The sequence below is a fragment of the Rhyacophila brunnea genome, unplaced genomic scaffold (assembly GCF_057557595.1).
Source record: "Rhyacophila brunnea isolate RB1 unplaced genomic scaffold, BYU_Rbru_1.0 scaffold_3, whole genome shotgun sequence".
Classification (NCBI taxonomy): domain Eukaryota; kingdom Metazoa; phylum Arthropoda; class Insecta; order Trichoptera; family Rhyacophilidae; genus Rhyacophila; species Rhyacophila brunnea.
The window spans coordinates 22,771,630-22,794,281 of NW_028232965.1; the positions used below are offsets into that span (position 1 = coordinate 22,771,630).

The window sequence follows — 22,652 nt, forward strand, 5'->3', positions numbered from 1 at the left end:
ATATCATGTAGCATTTGATGTAAGTACCAAATGTACAGCGTTTTATAATCGTTATTATAAACACCGTGATACACTCTCAGCTCAGTATATACCAGTAAAAACTCAGTAAATGTAAGTATTCGATTCTTTATTTAACAATTTAAAAGATTTTCTATGAAAAGTATGAGAATCGAATCTATATACTTAATCGCTTTTTAATTTCTTTTAAAACGAATCTCTTATGAGATTCTCTAAGCACTAATAGTTATGAATTGTTATTACCTAATTATAATTTGAATGAATCGATCCTGTGTAATGCTAACAATCATAACGAATTCAAAATTATTAAAATTTTATGTAGTGAAATTAGGGATTGATTTTATATCACAAATTATTTTCATGTCTATTATTTAAAAAATATCGATTTTTCGCTTTAGATATTTTGTCGAATCGATTTTTATTAAACGAATCGATCTTTTTTCAAAACATGACATGACATCCCTAGTTGCAATTATATGATTTTGCCACACCAAAGAATATTACCTTAGAGATATTAATATTAGGAAGAAATCTAAAAAAATATGAAAACCGCCTGTGCAATCAATCCCACTTGATCCCATCAGAATTCGTATTCAAATAATGCAAAAGCGACCTAGGCACTGAATTTTATCTTGGTGACCTAGGTATCTACTAGGTACTAAAACCGTTTTTGTGAATGGATAATATTTACCGTACTGCGTATAATTTAACATCTCCTAAAGTTATTTTCGGAGCGTTACCTACCGTTATTACACAAAAAGTTTTAAACCGAAATATTTATATGAAAATATATCATGAAGGGCTTTGGCGTAATCCACGAATCTCATATTTACGGCCAAGATTTTATGTGGCTGCGCTTTATTTCAAAGTAGCGTAATATCTGAATAAATTGCTAATACCGAAAATGATATGCATGTTATTAAAATTAATGTTATGTTAGTGTGCAACATTTTTACTTAATATAGTATTTGTATGAAATCCGTTAAATATTACTTGATTATTCGAGAAATAGAGAAATATAAGTTTAACTATTGGCTATTCAATGATTTTAGTAGGACATCAGATTTCTATATTATTAACAACACTGGTTATTTATGTATATTCAAAAAACTAATGCAACAGCATTTATTGCATTTAACAAATATCGGAATTTATTTTATAGAATATTATGCCCTATGGTTTACATTTACACATTCATTGTGAATTCATTTAGTAATACTGTTTATTTTTTACATATTATATTAGAAAATATTATCAGATCTTTATTTGATGCTTTAACACATTGACTGATGATTAGATAATTACTTTTTAATTACCACATTGAAATAGCATGCTAACTATATCGAATGCCCACATTAATCTTTACGTCTTTAGCGTCCAATGTATTAAATCTAGCTAGATCATTAGTCAAATGGACTGCGTAAATGGGTAACAACCATTCTCGTAAAATAACTAGTCTGTTAAAAAACCTTCAATACCTATGTGAATAGTGGACACTCGTATGTCACTGGTTCTAGTATGGAATATAATCACTTATTTAAATACTAAGACAACTACTTAACGTAACAATACATCGTATCGAATCCAATCCCAGCTATGTGCACATTTTTTTTTAAATAAGCATTTTTCACCAAAAGTAAATAATAATTTATTCAATCCACCATCCCTCAAAACCAACTATGTGTATGTCGAGTACGTTAGGAAATTAGTTTAAATATAAATGGCCATTTGACGTTTCTACAATAATTCTATTAGCTATATGAATATTTAAAAAAATGTTTGAAATCTTATCATCCATTACGATTTTACGATCAAAGATACCCGGGAATTGTTTTAACAAAATATGTTCCCAGGACGCAATCATTGAAATTCACGGTATTTTTTGACTGTCCTGTAAAGATTTTTAAAAAACACAGTCGGTTTTAAATGAGCAACGACAAACTCATAATAATTAAGTTTTATAACATTCATACATGATTATTTAGGCTTATATATATATAAACGAAGGCTTTCAGAATTTCTTGGAAGTCATGATTTCAACATTAACCAAACTTTCAAAGCGTTATTTATAACTTAACCTAAATCTAGTATTATAAAAGTATATTATATCAAAACTATAATGCATTTGTAGTGGGTAGACTTGTTACAGCGGCTTAAAGGTAACGAACTATTTGTAGCCCATTATTGGATTTAGCGTGTCGATTTGACTGTAAAAATCTTTCCAACAATAGCGAAAGTGAACTTATAAACTTATTAACTAATCAGTAAACATGCATGAAAATCATGCTGGTATGTAGGTAAGTAGTTCGAATATTATTCTTGAAATGTTTCCTTACCAAAAAACAAACAATCGTTTTACAATGATATAGGTATTGAAAGCCACAGGTGATTTGTGTATATTTCATGTAGTTTTGGTGTCATATTATTTATAGATACCAAAAACCTCTGTTTAATGAATACCTAACCAACTTAGCCGGTTGCTAAGTTATTCTCTGTCAAGTTTCGGCTAGTGGCTTTCTAGTTTGAATATCCTTAGTAATACATTAGATTACACATACCCGCAATACCAGGTACTATTAACTATACTTACAAAATTAATTACTTATCTATTTACAACACCAAACTGCGTGGTAAGAATTTAAACTTGCTTACAAATAGAGATTTTAGAAATGTACCTGCAGTATAGTAGTGGATGGAACGCCCATATCTAATTTCTTATGATTCGAGCTTAAGCCCGTGACTGGGCCAGTTTTATAACATGTTTCGAGATGATCCAAGACGCCAAGATAGGCAAGATTGTAGAGAAAGGCAACGATTAGTAAAGATAATTTTTAACATAAGTAATAATATGTTATTGAATATAATATATAAATAAATATTTTAATAGTAGGTATTATAATAAAAAAAAAATTTCCCGCCCCCTAAATCCAGCCGCCCAGAGTGCTGCGTACCCATAACACCCCCACTTAGCTCGACCCTGGCTGTTTGAAAGCTAGTAGGTAAATTTGTATTGTCAATACTACGACATCTTATACTTAGTCATGCGTTGATAATGGAAGAACTTTTGTTGTCGAGTTTTTTATTATTATGCCTTCTTTTTGTGACGGTGACCATGCACTTTCGACTGTTCTGTAATTGCTATATAAATTCACTCATATATTTTTTTTCATATTTATTCAGCAGATACCTGTTTAACAATATTTTTTATTTTCCGAATGGACAGTCGTATAGAATATTTTTCAATGTTTTAACGTAGCACTTAGTTAGATAAAGAGAACGCGAAACATTTACCGATGCACGTGCATTTTAATTACGGCTGCGGGTTGTTTGGAAAACAATTTAATCCTCGGTCAGAAATTGCAGCTTGCGGCAAATACTTCGCAAACAGAGACTCGTTCACTGAAAACAATTATTATTGCCCTCTAATTTAATGAATTTCAACTTTGCAGTTATAGCTGGAAGCAATTTTCACATTACAATGTATTCATTTTCATTGGTCGACCATTCGTTGATATACTGAAAAAAAACAGTAAAAGTTCCAAAAAATGTAGAATAGAATAATGTCTATTATTATTCCATACAAAGCTTAGCAATGTGATAAACGTATGTTTATTAAATAAATAACTCCATTTATCTCATAAATATTTAAAATAAATTATAATTTTGTTTAGTGACATTTATGATAAGTAAGAGTTAATGGATAAGTCTAATTTTAAATAAATAATTTAGTTCAATGTCGTAGGAAATGCGTTAAGTACCTAATTATCTAATTCAATTAAATGTAAAATATTTAAATATTATTTAATACAAAAAACTCATAAAAGCATATTAAAAGAGGGGCATTGTCGATTAATAGGTAGGTAGAAAAAATACATTGCCACAGCTTTCTATTCTATACAAAAAATGCGTGAATAGATTGTGAAATAAATATATCAATGAAATCGTGTATTCCTATTCTAGAATCAGTGTATTTTTAGTAACATTTATAAAAGCATGTAGTTTACGTTTTGGAAAATGTCTGAATATTACTATGATTAGTGACAAAGAAGTAATCATTCATTTTGCCAATAATCTTATAAACGAAATTATCATGTTGTATCGTCAATGTAACGATATGAACTATATAAAATGGCCAGAATCGTGAATTGTTGAGACAATTACTGAGGTATACATCTGAGATGTTAAGAGATAGCGCATTCTATGGTTCCCCTCTAAAACTCGCTGAAGGCAATTTCAATTTTAGGTAAATACCACTTTAGCATGCAAAAAATAATGATTGTGGTGATAAGTCTTAGTGGTCCTTAGATGCCATCACTTTCATACGTTTAGGCTCCATCTCTATACAAGAAGATTTTGTTATTTACCGAGTTTGTTGAGCAGTCTTCTCTTCAATAGGTCTTGTGGCAAACACCCAGGCTGTATTGGCGAGCCAGAGTTGGGGTAGAAATCAGCGTCTCCGATGGGCGTCGGATAACCGAGGACGCCCGCGTTTGTGTGTATCACGTCGACGAATAAGGCGTCTCCAGAGCTCAGCCTGCCCTGTCTTCCCATCAGGTTATACAATGGGAAAGCTGGGTCTAAACCTAAATAGAAACAACAAAAATACGTATCATAACGAGATTCTTTCTTTCATATTTGTCTATATACCGTGGGTTCCCTGTCCACGTGTCGCGACTCTCAGGTGGGTCCCCAACAGCGCTCGAAATGGAAAATTTTACAAACCGGAGCGCTTGATAATTTTACGAAAATATAAACACTGTTACCTATCTAATTCTATTCATATATGTATTTAAAAAAACGATTGTGTTGGATGTTTTTATAATATGACATATCTCGCTCAGACGGTCAAATTAATATTTACACGAGGCGGAGCGATAATTTTGGGGATTGTATGAACCGGAACGGCGCTCCGGTGCGTTCCGGTCCATTTCGAGCCCTGGTCCCCAACCACTCTTAAATTTATATCATAGTATCGTTTCCATACAATTTTCTTGCGTTTATTTAAATTTAGGTACATGGTCCGCGATATGCCGAGACGTGCATAATTAAATAAATCTTTCCCTGACGTTTAATATTTGACCATTTAGTAGGCGCTATCATATCCCAAAATATAATGAATGATAAGAAGGATGAAAATCATCAAGGTATGCATACATATTGGAAGCAGTTAGTTTAATTTTTAATTTGCGGATTAATTATTATTTCTCGATTCACATACATTTTTTTGCCAAAATTTAAGTACCTACATAGTTACTAAATACTCAGTATAGAGACTGCAGTAGGTTATAAAAGTTTTAAAAGCTTTTCCTTTTAATAGGCCCAACTTTAAGTTAGTTCATCAAAAGGTTTAGTAGGCTTTTATGCCTTTATTAATGAAATGACACGTGGAGAAGCCTTTACGTTCAGACCTTTATATTTTGTCCAGCGTTCACCGTTTAAGTCCTTTGACATTTAACTTTCCTAAAGGTTTTCCCGTGGCATTCGAAATGTCACGTTTTCAGTTTAGCGAAATTCGCGCGGCCTGGAAAAATACAAATCGTTTAAACTTGCGTAGAAACGTAACGCCGGCTTTTGTCGTTTTGCGTATTTCTAAAAATAGCTTCATTGAAATTCAGATCGCATAAATTATACAACCCCCATGACGTTCGATACAGGGGTGGGTTGGTTGGCAGACTGGCATCGAAAATTTTGCTACGACAAATTTTGATTGGCTCTCGGAGACCTTTGAAAGTTTTCCATATTAATCTGAAAACTAAACGAATGCTGAATTAAGCCGAATTAATATCAACGTTCAAAATTTAGCTAACTAATAATATACGTTGTATGCTAATGTGACATGACAATATCATAGTCCAATCGATAACAGAATTATTGTGCACAATACCCCATTAACATGTCACAAGTAGGTTTATTATTATCCACGCTTTAATTTTTCATCATTTACATTAAGAATATGGAAAAAATATAACGCACACAGTCAAAGAGATAACATTAAAAAAATATATAATAACTAATTATAATTAATTTCATAACCATTAAGCATTGTTTTGTTTTATAACAGTGTAATGTACAAGTATTTGGTTTTGTTATAATTTTTACCTCGTTTTATAAAAAAAATATAATAATTCCTTTCGATCATACTCTTTCACCATCATTAAATTTGATCCTATTCATATTACATATGAATACATCTTAGAAGTGTCTATAAGCACATTTGATAACAATAAAAGACAAGAAATTTAATATTATCCATAAAAAGTAGTTGATGGATAGTCAACATTGTTAATACATTACAGCATTACACAATGCAGGTAGTAATAATAATCATAATCACAATTAATGTCAGTCTTTTATTTATAACGAACAAAATCCCATGAAGAGATTAACTTCGTTAAATGGACAGCGAGAAATGCATATTTATTACATAAATTTCAAAGGTTTCAAAAAATAATTTCCGTGGCCTACAAAGCAATTTCCCATAAATATGGACAAACCGTACCTGTAAGTTTAGCTCAATGAGCACACCATTTTTTTACGTTAAGTATATTATTTATTTGTTTTGACAGTTTCATCGAAAAACTTTGTCCGAAAGTACTTTAGTTGGTGACATTTTGGCATATCTGCCCCGGGGAAAGACTTTTTACCACATTTTTAAATATAATATATAAAAAAAAGTTTTAATTTATTTTCAAAGCAAAATACAGGCTCTAATAAGATTAACTAGTTTGATAGTTTGAAAACCTAGCAGAGGTCGAAAATCCTATCGCCATAAAAGACACAGAACATAATATTTGAAATATAATAATACCTACATCATTTCCACTTTTTTATATTTTTTTTACTATCAATAATAAAAAAACTTCTTAACTTGGACAGTTTTAATTAGTTTTATGTATACTTGCTAATTTTTACCAATTAAAAATTATACTTAATTATATGCGTAGACTTCGATAATGAATCGATTGATTAGTGTATATTATTTTGATATTTGGGATTTTCCGCTGCTCCAATTATTAGGACGTGTACACTAATAATTGCTATTAGTGTTTTATGTCAAACAACTATTATCAAGACAATTAGTACGTCAGTCAAATATTATAATACTTAAAAAGTTAAAAATATGTTGTAATGCGCAAAAATATTTTTATAAGTATACTTATTTAATAATAATAAATACCCGATTTTTTACTACAAGTACATGGAACAAATATTAAAAAAAGGGATAAGAAACTATGTTTTTATCATGAAAATGAATTAAATCTTTATAACCACCGTTTTTTATATTATTTTTTTAATTTTCGAATGCAAACAATTATCCCCCACATGTTCCGCGTTGTCGACTTCTGTACTATATTAATATACAAATTGTAATTTGGAATAATATCGTAATCCACAATAATGATCTACGAGTAGGTACCTATAAAACATGACAAATTTTATAACATATAAAAGAAATACAAGTTTACCAATTATGTTAACTATGTCCAAAAATAGTTTTTTTTAAATTATGTATTTAATGTATCCCCACCCATGCCATAATACGGAAAAAAACTGTTCGGTCAATTGTTGTATGTTGTGTTTCTCAAACTTGCAACACGGTTGTACTCCATAAATTTTACTGACGAACCATACTTTGTTAATTGAAAGTTTTCCTTTCAGAATCAGATCCGATTGATTTTATTTTCCGTCCTTATCAGTTTATGCACTTTTTTACGAAAATTTCAATCCCTTACTCCGAAAATCTTTCATATAGTATGTTATATAGCAACGCTGTTATATATTATTATAATTATTTAATGTTTTGCTGTCTATCAATCAATTTGTTGTTGATATTACTTCATTATCAATTATTCATGTATCGTGTTATTTTTTGTGTGCTTTAATTAAACAACTCAAATAGGTGCTGTAAAGCTATTCTATACACAAGGCGGCTATGGACGGTAGTTTATCATATTTATGTATTGAGGAGGTCAAAAAGTGCAATGCTTTAACAGCTCCCCTCTTTAATATGTCAACTTTTAGAGCGAGTTAGACAGTTTTAACAGTTTAGTTAGACGGATTACTTATTGTAACAATTATAATACCTCAATACATAAATATGATAATCTACCGTCGATACTCGTCGATAGCCGCCTTGTGTATAGAATATACCCATCGATCTTCTGATGAGGCACTGATTATCAAAATATTTTATTGCATTAGATATAATTATATTCTTACTAAACTCTTGCTCGTGCAATATCTCGTAGTGAATGGCCAGCTGGTTTTAGGAGAGAATGAAAAGAATTTAGTTACCAGTTATCCTTCCAAGCCTGCGGCCACTTTTGATGAGAGCTTTCCCAGCAAATCCTGCTGCCTCTGCGCCAAGTGAAAATCCGACCACGTGCAGAGACCGCGCCAGAATCCCTGCTGTGCCCAGCCACCGAATTGCACGTGCCACCACGCGACCCGCACGCGGGGTATTGCTCACGGCTGAAATATACCTGCAAATTAAAAATCACGATCATAAACAAATTCACGAATTAAGAGTTAATTTATAAATTTAAAATGTAAAACATAAACTTACTGATTTAATTCAGTTTTCCAACTAAGTATGCGAACTAAACAACACTGTACAATTGTACATTTATCGCGTCGTTTTTATTTATTGTAGATAAAGTAAGCGGTATGTGCAAATATTATTTGCACATTTAAAAAAATACTTAATACAGTACTCCAACGTCGACAACATCTTTACATGGTATGGAGTATGTAAATGCTATTTTGAATATACTAATAGATCATGCCCACGATATAATATCGTGGCTCCTGGGTTCGAATCCCGGTTCTGGTAAAAAATCACATGTTATTTTTCAATGTGTGTTTAGACCCAGATTATGGAGCTGATAGGTTGAGCAAGTCACTAACATCTATTTCTCGTAAAACAAAAATCTGTTCGTGGGGTGGCCCAGATCCACATAGAATTGTAGAGCTATTTAAAAAATGGATCATTTTAAGATAATATATTATAAATATTATGTTATATTTGGGTCTTGTTAACGGAATACACAATCTTAAACTAAAACCTGAGACTTTTGTTTTTCGCACAAACGTTGACTTTACCGTCAAATTCACCCTAGGACTCGATAAAAAGCTAGTTCTATTAAATGGGTCATTGTAATAAAAATGGGTATTTGGGTATAATTTGGTACTATGATCGGAAGACAGCATCAAATGATATTACACTCAATCCAACGTGTGCATTCTATCATTTTTGTATGTGAAAATACATTGTTAGACGTGTGATTTAATTGCTCAACGTTTTATGTCTGATTGATCGATTTAAGTGTGAGATAATTTTATTTTTATGCATTTATTTTAATATATGTACTGATGAAACCATGATCAAAATTTTATGTGCACTAATTTACAACCCCTAAAATAATAGAACTTTCTTTAAAAAAATATTTGGATGAGTATTTTAAAATATAATTACTGTAAAATATTTCACAATATAGGTACCATGGTATACTTCTTATGCTAATAGTAAAATATTCCATCATACTCACACAATATAATACATATTACATTGATATCACCATTGTGAGCACCCATTCTGTATAGATACATTCAGTATCGAATTTCTTACGTCGAGCGCTATTTCTACAAAATACAAGTATAATATCAAAAGCTTCTGGCAATCTATATAGATACAGGTACAAGTAACGTGTACACTGTACACAAAACTTCATGTCAAATTTGACATCATATCGTGCCAAAATTTTAATCACCTTTCGATCAAAGCGTGTTTTCAAAAGGGGGCTGTATTGAATGGGTATAAAAAGAAGTTTACATAATATCGCAATACGATGAACGACGAGCTACGAGGGTGGGTCAATAAGTCCTTAGAAAAGCCGACAGGTGGCGCGACTAGTACTGTAAGCGGTTTGTTTTCATGCAGTGGCACTACCGATTCAGTATGCTGCGAAGTTTCAATCAGATTGGTCGGGTTGTTGTTTTTTATTTTCGTACATTTAAAAAAAAAATTGCTTGTTTACAAAAATGGAGAAAATTGAGTTTAGAGCTGTTATTAAACATTTTAATATAAAAGGGTTAACAGCAAAGGAAATAAAAAACGAGTTGGATTTAGTTCACGCCATATCTGCTCCTTCACTTGCAACTATTTATAACTGGTTAAATGAATTTAAGCGTGGTCGTACATCAACAAAGGATGAACCACGCTCAGGACGTCCTGTAGAGGTGACTACACCAGAAATGATCAATAAAATCCACGATATGGTGTTAAGTGACCGAAGATTAAAGTTGAGTGAGATAATTGAGGTTACAGGGATCTCAAAAGGTAGCGTCATTTCTATTTTACATGACAAATTGGGCATGAAAAAAGTTTCTGCAAGATGGGTGCCGCGTTTGCTCACAGTCTACAATAAACGCAATAGGGTGGTGGCCTCTAAAGCCCTGTTGTCGCTCATGCAACGCAATCCGGATGAATTTTTTCGTCGCTTTGTGACTGTAGATGAAACATGGATACACTACTATACTCCCGAGACGAAAGAACAGTCAAAGCAGTGGATTGCGAAAGGCGAACCATGTCCAAAGAAGGCGAAAACCGTAAAATCAGCTGGTAAGGTTATGGCTACTGTATTTTGGGATGCACGTGGAATTATTTTCGTTGACTATTTGGAAAAAGGAAAAACAATAACAGGGGATTATTATGCATCTTTATTGGACCAGCTAAAAAACGAAATTGAAGAAAAACGGCCTCATTTAAACAGGAAAAAAATCCTCTTTCATCAGGACAATGCCCGTGTTCACACATGTTTACGATCAATGGCTAAAATTGAAGAATTGAAGTTCGAATTGGTCGACCACCCACTGTATTCGCCAGATTTAGCCCCCAGTGACTTTTTCCTTTTCCCAAACTTAAAAAAATGGCTAAGTGGACAACGTTTTTTTTTCAAATGAAGAAGTCATCGATCGGACAAATGCTTATTTTGAGGACCTTCCGAAAACTTATTTTTCTAACGGTTTAAAAAAAATTGAGAAACGTCTAACCAAGTGTATTGAGCTCCAAGGAGATTATGTTGAGAAATAAAAAAAAAATACAAAAAAAAAAACTGTTTTAATGCTTTTTTCTAAGGAATTATTGACCCACCCTCGTATTTGCGTATGACGTGATCGTTTCATAATATTCATGATTAAGAAACTAAATTTGTTAACAAATTATAAACCAATTTATTGCACAAAAAATATGAATGATAGCGTAAAGAGATTTTTTAAGTCGTTATTAGTCTAATCATCCATTTTATAAAACATTAAGTTTTAATATATTATGTAAAGGGCGATAGGTACTGTTTTATAGTCTTCAAAACAGTTCATGTTGCGAGAGTTAATAGTGTTAACACCATCTTTAATCTGGTAACATCTCGTAAATTAACCATAATAATTATTAAAAAAGTATTTTTGATAATTTGTATAATATGACCTTGCAACATTCTTATTTCAACGACACAATGTTTGTAACGTTCGTTTTAGTTTTACACATCGATAGTCATTACTTCATATTGTGTAATATGATGATATCTTATGTTATATGATTTAACTATGCATTGCATGTATAAAAAAGTAGCTCATGACAATTGCATCTTAATTATATAATTAACATTTTCCAAAAAAATAAGCTCGAATTGCAGACTAGTCTTTTACCCAATTTCAATTTTTAAACATTATTTTTAAGTTGACATATATATATATGACAGATGAACAAACCTAATGAAAATAGCGTTACTATCATTTGCATCACGCAAGTATTTATTAATTAAATTTAATTAAAAAATATTAAATTAAAAGTGCTCGTTATAATAAATAATGTGGTGATTCTTTAAAACAACTCGGAATATTTTACAAAGCATGTATTGGAGGATTTTAGAGAAGACATTCAGATCATTTGGGTAAATTCACATGTATATACATACGCTTGGCAGTGGTAAAAAATGATGTTGGGATTTTATACCAACATTATAGGAAGACTTTGGACAATCCTTTTCTGTTATTTTATATGAAGCACATTTCTAAATTATAAGATGCCATCATATAAAATTCATAATAAACTTTTTTTAATTTAACGAATAATTCACAAGATTTGAGAATGTAACATACATAAAACACCTCAGTTGGTCACCGTATTTTTTTCAAAAATATTTTTCACGTAGGTGTTTTCAAATGTTGTATGTTCAATATCGTTCATAACAATAACAATAATTTTTAATTTTTCTTTTGTACTTCTTTGGATAGGCTTACGACTTAGTATACTATACTACCACTACTAATATAAAACAAGATATTTCAGATGAAATCATGTTAAGTATTTTCGAAAGTTTGTACTTATGTATATTTATAAACTTGTACAATAGCTTTCTATAATAAGTGTACGTAGTATCAAAGATGTCGTTATATCTTTGCGTGTAAGAACATTTTCGTTTTTACCACATGTATGCAGATGTTAAGATAGTAAAACTGCAAAACAATGATACCTAAGTACATGACAATGGCAATGTGTTGCTGCAGCACTGATTATATCGCAGGTGTATATGAAATCTAATAATGATAATTTAACACGATGCCTCGCATGTGATTGAGTTTGAAAATTGCTAAAATTACCATGGCAATGCGATGAGGGCGCCCCAGTCCACCAGGATGACGTTGTAGTCTCCGGCTTGGAGATACGCTGAAATGTAAAGAAAAGAAAAACAATTAAAATTTATTTTAACGTAAATTTACAACGGAAAAAATGGCAGAAACTTTGTTTGCACAATATAAATCTGAGGTAGGTAAGCAAACTCACAAACAAATTGCGAGAGATTAAGAACACGAAACGTTGAAAATAATATAAACAAATACACCACGTAATGAGATACGTTAACCTTTAAAGTTAATGTAGTCTGTAAAAAAATAATGGAATTTATTCTTTCGGAAGTCGCCGCTAAAAATAAAACATTTTTTTGATTACGGAGTAAATATTTGCCAGGAAAAAAACAATTCCATGGCTTCGGAAGCTCCTACAAAAATAGGATAAACCTTTGTATTGAGTGTTAAACTTCTGCCAACAAACACACTTCGATGAAATGAAGGTAGGTGCGATTTTATTGTCATTACTTTTACAATAAAAACATGGTTTAATGTTTACTCAAAGGTGATGATTAATGAAATAAAAAATAAACCAGCATTTTTACGTTAATACGTTACGATAATAAAAATGATTGTAAATATAACTTATCGTCATGTTATTTCAGTGGCAAATCCTCTATGCTAATCTATTATTTAACGCTTTCCTTAGCTCGTAAAAATAATTTAAATGCGAGAATTTTCTAAGCATCATAAGGCAATTAATGTTATAAAACTATAACGTGAGAAACTGGCGATACCTTTATACGATAATATATACTATAAGATTAGTATATGTAGGTAATTATAATTAAAATTTGTATGTACATATTATATGCCAGCTGAATGCAGAACCATTCTAACTCACATTTGAAATATTTTTAAGGGACTTCTTTTTTTAAATTTTTTTTTAAATTTTATTTATTAAGGAAAACAAACAGTTACATATTGATTACAGAAATTTAAAATATAATAATAAAAAGTTATTGCAACCAGCAAAGTTTCCATATATACATTATAATATAGTTAAGCCTAACAAGATAGAGAGTACAAATAACATAAATATAAAGAAATTACATAAGAAGATTGCATGAGAAAAATGAGGAAGAATAATGAATAATTAAATGATATACAAAAGATAAAAAAGAAAAATAAAAAAGTTACATAAAAAATAAAAGAATATATATCTATATATATATATATGTATAAGTAAATACATTATATATCTATTTATACAAAATTTTGGAGATAGCATGTTTAAATGAAATAGGTAAATTGTTAAAAGGATCAACGGTGGAGAAATACATATTATAATTTAAACAAGAGCGCCGAATAAAGGAGTTTTGTGCATAATTAGAACCGCTACGACTGATATGGTACAAAGTTTGGTTTCGCGTAAATCTTGATGGACAATGGAAACCCACCCTTTCGAGTAGGTTTGGCGAGTCAACAAAACCATTGATAATTTTAAAAAGAAAATATTGATTAGATATAGAACGTCGACTTTCCAAAGATGGTACCATAAAAGTTGCAGCGGTCGAAGTAGAATTAGATAAATCATAACAGTAGGCTTTAGTAACGTACTGTGGATTCCACACGACAGAGGCACACTCAACTTTGAAACAATCTATATCTAAAAACAATTATTTATTATTTCACGTTTTAGTGGGACTATTGATGAAAATAATGATATATAAATATGTCCATATAAATAATAAATAACTTAAGTACGCCGTTTCAAAGAACACTTATCTTCTGTAAAACATTTCAAGTGCGAGTTAGAATAGTTCTGCATTCAGTGACCAATAGTATATGATTAAATTAGTGCCGCACTTTGAAAAAAATAATTTATGTACAAAATGTATTGAACAATAATTTCAGAAGTTATTAATTTCTATTCTGAAAAATATAATAGAACAATTTGCCACGATATAGGTACTTAGTTTTACTACATAATATAGGCGTGTATATTGGTCACTCTCTAAGTGTGTACTTACTGTTATTCTTATCGTTTGTTAAAATCGTTTAAATCCATCCAACGGTCAGACTTCGCCACCGTGTTATTATTATACGTTTTATTATTATGTATAAGTTTTGAAATTCAATTAGCTACTTGGCAATAAAAATTAAATAATATATATCTAAAAGTGATCGATACGATAAATGGGGCCACCCCGAAGCATTTCCAGAGTTATTTTGTGCCAACTAGAACAGCCGTGTTTCATAATCATTTTCTCTACACACAGCGTGCTACGGCTTTAGACTCCGCTTAGTGTTACGTACCTACCTACACAGCAAAAGCTCGATCTATTTTTAACTTGTCTCCAAAGAAAGTACGGTTAACTTTGCGATATTAAAATACCTAACTGCCTTTGAAATGTTGTATTGAATAGCTTTGACGGTAATTTAAATTGCGAATATATTTTTGAAAGAATATTGATGGAATATATTGGATGACGTAGATAACTTAATTTAGTTTGATTCATGTTTCATCTAGCGTGCATTTTTTATAGATCAAGCAAATCAAACATATCCCACCTACTACTATTATACTAATATACGTATTCTTCTTCCACGGCGCTACATCCCGGGGTGGGATTTGGCCTCCTCCACAACCGCTCTCCACTCACTCCGGTCTCTCGCCTCACTTCTCCAGTTACCGGGTCTTCCTATATGAAGCCAGTCCACTTCTACGGCGTCAGCCCATCTCCTTCTTGGACGGCCTCTGGTTCTCTTCCGTTGGGGTAGCCACTTCGTCGTGATCCTTGGCGCTCTAACTTCAGGCATTCTCTCCACATGTCCCGCCCATCGTAGTCTTTGGGACTTACAGTGCCTTATGATTGTTTGCTGTTCAATCAGCTTTTCCAATTCGTAGTTCATTTTTATTCTGTAGTTCCCATTTTCCAATGGGTCCAAAGATTTTGCGGAGTATTTTGCGCTCGAAGACAGCTAATTTGTTTTCCTCGTTTTGAGTTAAGCACCAAGTCTCACAGCCGTAAGTGACCACTGGCCTTATAATTGTTTTATATATTAGAAGTACTAATATACGTATATTAATGGGGAATGGAGGGAAAATATTGATTACATAGGTAGGTACTGTGGCGGTTTTACCCGAAGTGCAGGATGCGCTCGCTTTCAAAATCTCAAATATATATTTTTCACAACTTGAGGATGCTTAATGTAAATAAATTGTTAAGAGCAAACTCTATTATCCAGTATTTTTAAAAATTAGTAGATACCTACTTGCTTATCGGACAATCGGGGCATCAAAGTTTGTTCTAAATTACGAACAAGTAATATATGATACGTACACGCAAACTAATTAAATTCAATTAAGGTATGGAGAAATAATACTTTTTTTATCAAAACGAGAAATGATATTCTATTCCATATATTTATCTGATCATCATAATTCGTGGCACAACAGCCTGTTGTTGGTTCTGGCCGTATCTAGTTGACGCCCGATTCCGATCTATCCACATATACTCCGAGATACTGATTGCTTGGGCGTCCTGGGTTTAGCCATCCAATCACGGGAAATTGGATATCTCAAAACGAGTTTGCATCAAAAACTTTTCTAGCCAGTCGACCCAAGTTCATCTGGTTGGGAAAATTCAGATACTTATGGATTGCATTATATTGGATCTATCAAATTATATGTTCATTATTTAAGCTGTCAAATATTGACCCGATTTTTTTTCAAATATCTGCAGAAAGTTTTCCGATTTATTAAGCTTTGACTACAATCTAATCCAGCGGGGAGTCCTCACAAGTGTTTTATTGTGCCTATATCTTGATTTTCGTTTTCCGATATTGCAATTTAACTTATACTTACAAATAACAAAGAAAAAATTGACGGCTTCCAATCTTTGTAGTCTTCTGATTCCATACACACACGAGCAAAATATTTAATATGTGTGTTAAATGAGCAAAGAGGACTTTTCAAAATTATTACGAAAGAAAAATAAAATAAATAACTCGAAACATTATAGTTAAAAATATTTTAAGTAGGTACATATGACCACCACTTACCTATATTTGAAACCTATTTTTGTGACACTAATAATTAGATTTTCAAAATATAAATTATCTACATGTTGTTAATGCTATTTGCTTTTATTAAAATAAAAACAGTATGTTTACTGCGTAGATTTAAAACTATATTATCTTGCACGTTTTCCGTACAACATGTTAGTTTCTTTTTGTCTTATTAACATCTACGCTGCGAACAAAATGAAACGTTTTAACTTAAATCTTGGGAATGAAAGAAAATCTCTTCGCTACTTTTCTGTTAAGCATTTATTAGAGAGGTTTTGTTACTTTGATGTGGCTTCCATAATATTATGTCTAACACACACATAATAATATGTATCTATTTCACAAATTTAAGAGTATTGTGTTACAAAACACCGTTTACTTATATTATCAGTTATAACACTTATAACCTTATAAGTATTCATTTGGTTTTTAAAATAATATGACATAATTCCTTACTGCTTATTCTTATAATAATGAATAATGTTTTATAATGGTCAATGGAAGTACGTGAGTATTAGGTTAGGTATTTATTTTCACCCTACATACGTTATAATTTATTTATAATATTATATTATAAAAATATACCACTCTAGTATGTTTCACATACAAGTGAATAATATAGCCGTCAATTTTTTTTAAATTAGAACATAGTAAAATTACTGTATCTAAGAATGATCATTGCAGTTTTTTCAGCGGCGTGGTTTCGGATATTTTTCTATTTATCCAACTCCCCCAAATATAAATACAATGTATTTAATCGTTTAAGTGTGAAAACAATGTTTAGGTATGATAAAAGACCCCCCCTCAACTCTTAAATTCATCCCGGTTAGCACGATTTTGGTAAATCAAGAATAAACTGAAAGTTATCTGTAGTAATCTACCTTCTTCAGATCTTGTGTGTTACTATTGCGTTTATTAAAATCATTTATTGAATCATACATATTCTGCTGATATGTAGTGATAGGTATCAATTAGACTTCAATATATTTTTCAACAACGTACAACAGCGTACAGTTAGTGGTATTTCATAATCATTAAAATGTATATAATACCTACTAAGTGGGAGAAACAAGACGTGTCGTAAAATAATTGTTTTATTAATATGTGATAAATACAAGTTATATACATGTTTAATAAAGAATAGTCTCTCCTTACTTATTGCGTCTTTCCTAAAAAAAAAAACTCGCGATGCCTTCGATGACTAATCCATTTAAAAAAAAGTCATTAATCGTTTCAAAGGTTTACCAACCACAGACAATGAGCAAAACTAATATTTTTTCAGTGTCAGAAAAGCAGTCACTAAGTCCAATTTAAAAGTTTTGTGGGCTGAAATTTTCACAGATCAGCGAGTAGTCATTAGTCATTTACCAATCAACAGTGCAACAGTCTTATTACATCGAAACTAACAGCAATATAAGTTGTGCATTAAACTGCAATTAAACATCGCATTACTGACCTAAAATGTGCAATGTCGGCAATGCAATCGTAAATAGTCACAAAAAACTTATTATATACCTATCATAAATCGTGTACTTGGATTTCTCAAACCAAAACCAAAATTTAGCGGAATATAGAACGTGTCCACAAATCTCAAGACTTTATAATATATTTTGCCTTGAAAGTATTTTCTTACTAATTAGTAATTATATTACAAACGCTGTAATTTCATGTGTAGGTATTTCGTTTTAGACAATCTCCATGCATTATAGTAGTGTAATATGCCTTTTATCATTAGATATCTACTAGACATTAATCCATAATAAACAATGGCAGTTTAAGATACCTTGAGGTTCAAGGCGATGACTGAGATTGTGGTCCCGTATAACAGAAAGAAAGCCAATATATATTTATTTTAATTTGTGGACTTATTGATTTTGATTATGTTATGTTAACAGATCGTTTTTAAATATAAACATATATATACGTACAGTAGGACAGTAATAGATATTACAATTATTTTACACCAAGTAAAAATACAATAATTTGTAAGTAAACTAAATAAGTTTGTAAGTAGCAAAATCAAAATGAAACAAATATTTAAAATAAAGGTTTTATACGTTTTTGAGATTCTGTGTTATAATTAACATAAAAAAATATCTTGCATTTGGCCACATAGTGAAATATAATCTGCGTGATTACCCGCCACTGACTAGTAAAATAGATTAATAAAACTGTATTAAATTAAACTTTATTACGGAACGATCGTTTCGTGCGCTTCAAAAAACTCGCTGTTGATAAGAATAAAATTATACCCAACTGTTGTCATGTTTTAACATTGTTTCACAAATTATTGACAAATAATGTCATTAACATTATTATTAGGTACCTATCCAATTTAATGATAGCTCATTTTTGTTTTTCAAAAATACATAATTTTCTACTTCATACTATACCATAAAACTATACAAGTAGTTAAATATTATTGATGCAAGTGAAACTACTTGTTTCTCAGTCTCTATAAAAGTTTTACAAACACTTTTTAAGGCTGTTTTCCGACATTCTAGCGTTCACTACTATTAAAACGAATTCTTACGTCAGGCTCTACGGAGAAAATCGTGAAGAATCCAGTGGTGTCGATGGTTCTTATAATAAAAAAATATAATTAATAGTAACCGATGATATTTTTGTTACACCTATCTACTAAAACAAGTATTAGACAATTTGTTACGTATAATTGATGACATACCTATGAGTGTCACGTATTTAAATCTTTGGTAGGTAAATACCGATAGTCGGTACGATTCGTTTATTAGTCAATAGTGATGTCAATAATTGTCATATCATTAGCAAGACTATAAAGATAATACGATTTGTTTCTGCTAATGTGCATAATTAATTCTCAATTATTTCTGTAGTAAGTAAGAAGGAAGACCCCACCCCGTCCCTTTCTGTAACAGATACATTTTTTTTATTTCTGTAGTCTGGTATGACAACCAAAATAGCTATCGATTAATAAACTAACACGCAGAATTTAATATAATTTACATTATTATTTTGAAAAATGGAATTCTACCAAGTAAATTCTAACTGTTGAAGAATTATACAGTGCCCAACCGACGAGGGGCATTCTAAATCGGGTGGCCAAAGTTCGACTAGTAAGTAGGGCCTAACTTCGGTTGATGAACGGTTTCGACAAGGATGCTAGTATTGTCCCAGGATAGAGGAGATAGACGAAGCTCTTGGAGGTGTTAAGCCACTGATCATCATGATGAAATAATAAATAATTTAATTCATGTCCATTGATTGATTTATTACAAAAGTATTCGAATTTAATGATTCTTGCAGGCCTTCAAACGTTTTTATTTCATGTTTATAATTATAGCTAACTTATAACTCGAATGCGAAAATTTTAACTTGATGTTCGGCAGTTAGTGTACTAAAATCCCCTCTAATGATTCCCTATTCGTTCCCTCCATCATTAAATGATTTGGCGTTTCTTATTTGTGTGTGTTGTAAGTCATTTATATGTGCTAATAATGCAAAAAGTTTTGAAACGCGACGTAAGAAGATTATATGTCATACTGCGAATAAGAAAAAAACGACAAAAAGAGCTTATTCGGCCCAAAAACAACGTTGACGAAAGAGTAACGGCGGTAATAGGACAAATCATTTGGCATTTCAATGTCGGCATAATATAGCTAAAAAGATCCCGACTCAATTGGAAAAAATAGTATATTATATACATATATCATTGTATTAATTTTTATTTGTATCAATGATGTATGGAATAGGTAATATCTTCCAATCCTGTCATTGCTCTCACAATAGTACGCCACTGTGTAGGTACATTGCAATGCATCCCGGAGGAATTACGAGAAATGCATTTAATTTAGTAGCCGAGTTGATTCTCCCTTTTTAACTTTTTCCAATTAAAAGTTTCTTTATCTTCACCTTATCCTGGCAGTGATACTTTTATTCTAAAGTGCATTCATTATTTTCGAAATGTTTATAATTTGATGAAATAGACTACTGATAAATGGCTGAGAATAATTATAATGCATATTATAATAATAACGAATACAAGTCCATCGGTGACCATGTTGCGTCAATCAGCTTCAAAGTTGTACATGCGGTTGCAAATTGTACATAATCTGTAGGAAGCGGAGCGATAGTCACGAGGATTCCACGATACGTACCTGCGTTCCGGTCTGCTCCGTTCCAATTCGACCTCTAAGTGGGCTCGCACATCAGAACTCGCCGCATGCGTCTTACGACGAATTCGTCGATGTGACGTCATCGTAAACCAAGAAACAAACGTTATCAAATGGAGCTTCGCAGATTGGCCGATGCAACTGCAACTCTGCGACCCTGCGACATTCGTCTAGTTGCATTGGCCAAAGCCTGCATGTCGATCTCGAAAAATGTCGGCTCCGCGCAAGCGTACAGCCTGCGGCCATCGGCCATTTCTGTCTCTGTCTCTGTCTACACCAATGACATATTAAATGGACAACTCACTTCATACCGGCGCGCACGAGAAATTGTGCATGAAATTCATTCACAGATGTATAGGTAGATGTCACGTGACCATATGACGTATCCATTTCCATTATGCGATACAAGCTTCGAGAATTTATAGTAATATAACCTTTATTGTAATGGCGTATTAGTGTCATGACTCATTGCGTTAGAAACAGATTCTCGGTTACTTACGACTTTTCGGAGATTAGACGCAAGTGAGCCAGCGCATCACAGTCGACTGTCCAATGGTTTCTGTCATTCAAATGCATTGTATAAACATTATCTTAAAATGGCATTTTATAAATAATAAATAATACTAACACATGAAAAGTGATATCCCATCTTTCTTGGAGTGTTTAGTAGATTTTTTTTTACAATTTTTAACTAGGCACATTGGCATTTTGTAACACAATAATAACGGTGGAGTCGAAACCTGACAGTCAGAAATTTTGTATGGGCAGACCCAGCGGTGTCGCCAGACCGCTTGCAAGCAGAATGTTCATTTGAGCGTAGGATACCGATATTAAAATATGAATTTCGCCATCCGGCAGACCCGACACAAAGTGAGTGTCATTTTATTTTCTAGATGCTTCGTCCATATTAATGTCATTGGTCTACACTGTCATTGCTCGCTCATCGCTGGTCACCGCGTTTGTCGTTTGTTCATACAATCAGGGCTCGAAATGGACAGGAGCGCACCGGAGCGCCGTTCCTGTTCATGAAATCGGTAAAATTATCGCTCCGTCTCGTGGAAAAAATAATTTGACCATTTGAACCAGATAGGCCAAAAATAGAAAATCTAACATACTTATTTATATGAAAGACCCATACAATTTGATAACTATGGAAATATCTTCAGAAAACTGTCGAGCGCTCCGGTTCGTAAACTTTTCCATTTCGAGCGCTGCATACAATCAACACAATAAAAATGGCAGACGAGAGACTTCTCCTTTTTCGCGTTTGACGTTTGCCGCTAGGCAGATGTGCGAGGTTGTAGCTTGCAACATTCGCCGGCAGTCTCAGAAGTCTTTGATTTATGGCCGTCAAGCACACAAGGCGAGTTGTGATGTGCGAGCCGGCTAAGGGATATGAAACTTGCTCCTAACTCATTGTTTTATTTATATGTCTTGTACTTGTTAAATCCTCGAACCTTCAGATAGCTATTCACTTACGCATAATTATTATTATTATATTAAACAGATTAAATATTGTTGAAATGACAACTCGATTAGTAAAATAAAGCATATAGGTATAAAACATGTCATTAAAATTTATAAGTATAAAATAATTCACCATCTCTAAGAGCAGCACCACTTTGTCCAGGTGCCACTTCTGTAAATCCATGGAGATACATTACAGTCGGGCGGGTGGATTTTAAACGAGACCATATCGGTAGTGGCCATCGAATCTGTAACGGCTCCGCTATCGTTGGGTTATCTCTGTAACAAATAATGTATTAGTATTTATTTATAGAACTC

At 32.1% G+C, this 22,652-nt stretch overlaps 2 protein-coding genes across 2 annotated transcripts in view; one reads left to right on the top strand and one right to left on the bottom strand.

Annotated features, from left to right (window-relative positions):
• LOC147068071 (lipase member H-B-like) overlaps positions 1-22,528 on the bottom strand; it is a 32,875-nt gene extending 10,347 nt beyond the window's left edge. Inside the window, exons 1-4 of the mRNA XM_085952405.1 lie at positions 22,468-22,528; positions 12,676-12,742; positions 8,314-8,501; positions 4,383-4,601 (exon numbers count right to left, since the gene is read on the bottom strand). Coding sequence (XP_085808531.1) covers positions 4,383-4,601; positions 8,314-8,501; positions 12,676-12,742; positions 22,468-22,528 — 535 coding nt within the window. The remainder of the gene's footprint in view (positions 1-4,382; positions 4,602-8,313; positions 8,502-12,675; positions 12,743-22,467) is intronic.
• LOC147068066 (uncharacterized) overlaps positions 1-22,652 on the top strand; it is a 120,636-nt gene that overhangs the window by 54,626 nt on the left and 43,358 nt on the right. The gene's annotated exons all lie outside the window — the stretch shown is intronic.